Below are 4,866 nucleotides of genomic sequence, written 5' to 3'. Positions count from 1 at the left end.
ATCACTGCTCTAGTAGCTCATGTACCCCTATCCGCTATTAATTATCTTCTAATGAAATTTGCATACAAACTTCTTCAGAGCCCTAGCCTATCTTGGATATATTGGTACCACTACCGCTACTCGACTACTATTGCCAACAAAACCTCAAACCCTTCTTTCATTTGGAAGACAATTAACACCAAACTACATACTCTACAAAATATCTCCTTTGTGTTCACTAATAACGACCTTTCTACTTTTTTTTGGCTTGATAGAATTGTCTTACCACTTCTGCCTCCATCGAGCTTGTTGTTGTGTTGTTTTTGTTGTACGATTTCGAGCATAGTGACATTGATGCTGAGAGGCACCTCACCCATGGGCTTCCGTTCTCAACCAAGAATGCCTATCGCTTGTCCCGTGCCTCTCATGTTTGGACGCGTTGGGCCTCCACTCCTACCTCCATCGACAACGTGCCCTCCCTGCTTGGCCTCGACAACGACATTTGCCCCCGGTTGCCCTCTTCATCCTTCGGATGATTTGGGACTTTAGGAACGCAAATGTCTTTCGTAATGAGTCTCACTCGTCTGATGTAACTATTCGAAACGTTGTTAGTGACTTTACACTTTGGATATCTAGATTTAGGGATTCAAAGAAGAAGGTTTGACATGTCATGGTGGCAATACCTTGCCTCGCGCTCTATCACATCTCTGTAAGTTGGCCGCTTTTGGCCCTTTTGAGTAATAACCAACATGTGGTTGGATGGTTAGAAGGAGAGTAGTATCCCCAACCTACCAGGGTTCAAGTCCTAAACTTGGCACCATCGATCGCATTTCCTGGATTTATTTCAGAGTGACGATGTGCGTTCAGTGGGAGGAGATGTTCCGATCGACTAGGAAGGCGACTTTGTCAATCTAAAGATGATGTGCCAGCTCACTTTCTCGGAGGTGCTCATAAGGGTAGGGTGCGCGTTCATTCATTAGGATGACTATATGTGCATATGTATGAGTGTGTGAGTTTGGACTGAGTTAAAAAAAAGCGAGGACCCTCCCCTCCCCCAGGGTAATTGTTCAAAAAAAAACTTTTTCTATAAATCAAATAGGCCGTAAAACAGTGAGGCCAGCCCAATACTGAAGATCCACCAAGGAAGTGGACAGGCCCGCATAGTCCACTTCATCCTTGGTTCCGTCCGAAGTGCGCAGCGGTATAGCGTTCATATCCTCCTAACAAACCCTAGACCCACACCCTCTCACGGCGATCCCGCCGGCGCCGCCGTCGTCGTCGCAGCCGCCGCCGCGCCTGCGAAAGAAAGAAGTCGCTCCGATGGGCGACAAGGTGAGCAGTCCGCAACAGCGCTCCAGCGACGCGTCCGAGGTTCTGGGCCACATCCGTGGGTACTACAAGGAGGCGCTCGGCCGGCTGCCGGTGAAGGAGATGCCGGAGCTCATCCCCTCGCTCCTCGGCACCGGCTTCTGCTTCGGGCTCCTCGACCCCGTCTCCAACATCATCTTCAACACCGTGTCCAGCAGCAAGGACGACGGCACCACCAAGAAGATGTCCAAGAAGAGGAAGAGAAGGTCGCAGATCGAGGCAGACCTGCTCGAAGACTCCAGCGACGGCGACGGCGACCTGTTCGAAGATTCCGGCGACGGCGTCGTCCAGCGGTCGCTCAGCGGCCTCGTCACCTTCCTCGTCTGCCGCTTCCGCTACCTACACAGGCGGGAAGCTCTGCGCTACCTGCGGCTGGCCAAGGCTGATCTCGATTTGGCCGCCCGCCTCGTCCAGCTCGACCGTGGGATTACATCGGCCATCTGCTCCTCCCCCCTTACCACCAAGATAGCCCCCTTGACCACCGCCGTCACGGTGGCCCTCAAGTGCGCCGCCACCACTGCGAAGCACCCCTGCCCTTCCACATTCACGGCCACCTGGTCATCCATGTCATCCCCTCCGACTTCAGCACCAGACACCACCGATCGTCTTCAGAAGCTGCTCCCCACTTTACCTCAGCCGGGGCTCGGGCTTGGCCACCTCGATGCGTCTCAGATTCGAACTCTAAGATCGCATCTCACTAGGTGGATGAAATGCAAGAAGGGGATGAAGGTTCCCCTTGAACTAAGAGCATCAATCAGCTCTGTGCTTCTGGATAAAATCCACAGTATCTACCTCGAGGCAATTGCAAACCTTCCAAGGGACGCCTTGTGCGAGCGCCACCATCGCGGCCTCCTCAAGGCTGGTTACTGCTTCGGCCCCATTGATGACCCTGTCTCCAACGTCCTACTCAACACCATTTGGTATGACACTGCATTCCCAGCTCAAGATGAGTTTCTGATAGACATGCTCTGCACTAAAAGCCTTGCACGCTTGGAACAACGGTCAATGGCTGGCCTTGTGACATTTGTTCGTGCCCTATTCCCTGAACTCGCCGAGAATGTCGCCATGTTATATCTACTTAAGGCTAATGCCAACCTTCGTGAAGCCATTTCAAAACTGCAGCTAGAAGATCATCATTTGTCTGGATCCTATAAGAAAGCGTACAAGATGGCCGCTCAGGTAGATGTCATCCCAACCCAAAAGCGCTACGAGAGTTTGCCCTGTCAACTGCGCCATCAATCATGTCCTCCGTGCGATCACTTGTGAAAACCACTGCACACACGTTATCCTCCAGAGAAGTCGGTGACATCTCTGCCCTGTTGGTATCTCTAAGGCCGTCAGTCCAGAAAGTTCCCAAATTGACGCCCTGTGCGTCTAGTTTTGTCTCACGCCGCCAGGCAAGGTTCGAGGATGATCAAATTTTCTTTCGTGACACGGTTGAAGCTGCACTGAGAGACTTTTCAAAGCAATCTGTGGTGGGTTCATTTTCCAATCGATCTTCACTACTGCTAATGTGCTCACTGATTTATTACACTGTCTGCCTTGTTGTAGGAGGAGATTGAGTATCAGCTTCATGTTATATGTGGTGTGGATGCACAAGTAACAGAGAATGGGGAGTACGGTTTCTACGACCTCGTAGATGGATACCCATACTGTCATATCAACTTCTATGCAGCACCAAAGGGTTCACCTTCTGAAGCTGGCACAGCCCCAACTCTGTTTTTCGTTGAATGTAGCAATGTTGATGAAGATGAAAATGTGCTGCGTTGTTTTGTGGTAGATCCATCAACTGATGATGGTAAACTTTTCTTGTGCCTGCTTAAGCTTTCTGCATTTATAGATGCTGCTTTACTAGTTTTGCACGCATTCATAAACCAAAACACAAACACTAGGCACTGGTTTTTATGTTTGCTACACCCTCTGTGGATTAAACTACCTAAGAATGAAATGATTGATTGAAATGGATTGTTAGGCTGTTGTTGTCCTGAAATACCCCTTTTGTGCTATGTGCAGTGGTAGATGCTGAAACTGTTTTATCTATAAGCAAAAGATTTACTTGACTGTTAACGCGAGACACTTTGTCATTTAGAAGGTGGTTTTGGTAAGTTGTGTTGACTTGCAGCTAATTATCGTTTCTTGTTTTGCTCTGTAAAAGGCCGTTGTTACCACTGTGAGTATAGAGGGACCAGACTTGTGCATCCTTCTTCTGGAACATACCATGGGTGTGATGCAGAGTTTGAAGAAATTGCTTCTGATGGATATGGACTCACCATTGATGAACTTATCTACCATGGGATGCGCAGAAGTGAGTTTATGGGCTGGTTGCCTGAAGAGGATTCAATCTATTTTGATCCACGATGGGACGTAAAATTTGCCCGTTGTATAAATGATGCTGCTAAGCCAGGGAGAACACCTGTTCAGTCAAACGGGCTGATCGCACCATAATACTTTTTTTGGGGGTTGTGCTGTCAAACTTCAAAATGTACATTTAGTATTTTGAAGTATGTATGCTGTGGATGCATGTTATATATAGTAATGTCGATATGTTCTTGTTATTGTCATATAATTGTTGCTGAACTTGAAACATTCAGAATTTTTAACGATGTGTCATCATCTTGTTTTGCTATAGCAGAAGTGATAACTGGTTAGCAGATTGCAGGAACACAAAGAGTTCTTTTATGCACTGTGTTGTGAGAACAGTAATCCCACCTGGCGATCCTATTTAGCCCATCAAAGCATACACTAAGGCCCAAGAACATAAGTTGTCTCCGTGATCTATGAACTCTTCCCTCTACTAGTTCACTGTGGGCCTATGGACCAAAGATTTTATCCTGCATCTACTGCCTTAATGGCAGTTTTTTTTTTTTTTGTCATTTGTCAAGGATCCATAGCCTATATAAACCCTCCATCAGAATAGGAGAAGTTTGGAGAGGGTGTCGAGGTACAACTTACCCTACTACCAAACCTCCCTCCATGCCTTTTAAACATTGGACTAGGTAGTACTCTATCGAGAAGTCTGAATCTATGTTCTAAGAGTGTCGAATTTGCTAGTGCATGACAAACTTCGCTCTAAGGTTGTTTGTTTAGTTGGCTAAGGCCGTTATACATACGCCCAATTAGTCTTTGTTGCGATCATGTTACCAATGATACTGCTTTGAGCCCTAATCTCCAGTTGTTTCCACAACAACAACAATGATGCCTTGGCCAACCATTGTGTGAAGGCGCAATTGCCGAAGCTACATAGCCCCACACAAGCAAGTTTAGGCTGAAGGCGAATCACCGCTCACAAAATAAAAGTGTCGCCACCAGAGTATTAGAGATAAAAGGCGAATCATCGTCCAAGTAACATTGGATACATATGAGCATTGGTGAAGCCTCCCCAAGCCACACCGGGTGGCACTGAAGTGCCGCCACACAAATACAAGCTTCAAATGTCTCCGGCGAGGGGACACCCGGCCATTCAACCAACTTTGGATGAATCACATGGCTTAAAGGGAGTCTAGACCCGTCGAGCCCAAA

At 47.7% G+C, this 4,866-nt stretch overlaps 1 protein-coding gene across 2 annotated transcripts; it reads left to right on the top strand.

Moving 5' to 3' along the window:
- Positions 1–1,198: 1,198 nt before the first annotated feature.
- Positions 1,199–3,947, top strand: LOC119331441. Of its 2 annotated transcripts, none has more exons than XM_037604597.1 (3): positions 1,199–2,267; positions 2,899–3,145; positions 3,503–3,947. In XM_037604597.1, exons 1-2 carry the CDS (start codon positions 1,300–1,302, stop codon positions 2,948–2,950), a joined length of 1,020 nt encoding a protein of 339 aa, XP_037460494.1. In that variant the 5' UTR covers positions 1,199–1,299; the 3' UTR covers positions 2,951–3,145; positions 3,503–3,947. The 2 variants fall into 2 exon arrangements, with proteins under 2 accessions (XP_037460494.1, XP_037460493.1); XM_037604596.1 differs by having other exon boundaries at positions 1,199–2,822.
- Positions 3,948–4,866: the final 919 nt, after the last annotated feature.

This window comes from Triticum dicoccoides, chromosome 7A, assembly GCF_002162155.2.
Source record: "Triticum dicoccoides isolate Atlit2015 ecotype Zavitan chromosome 7A, WEW_v2.0, whole genome shotgun sequence".
Classification (NCBI taxonomy): Eukaryota; Viridiplantae; Streptophyta; class Magnoliopsida; order Poales; family Poaceae; genus Triticum; species Triticum dicoccoides.
Note: the sequence above shows the minus strand (reverse complement) of the source record. Positions and strands in the feature narration are given on the sequence as shown.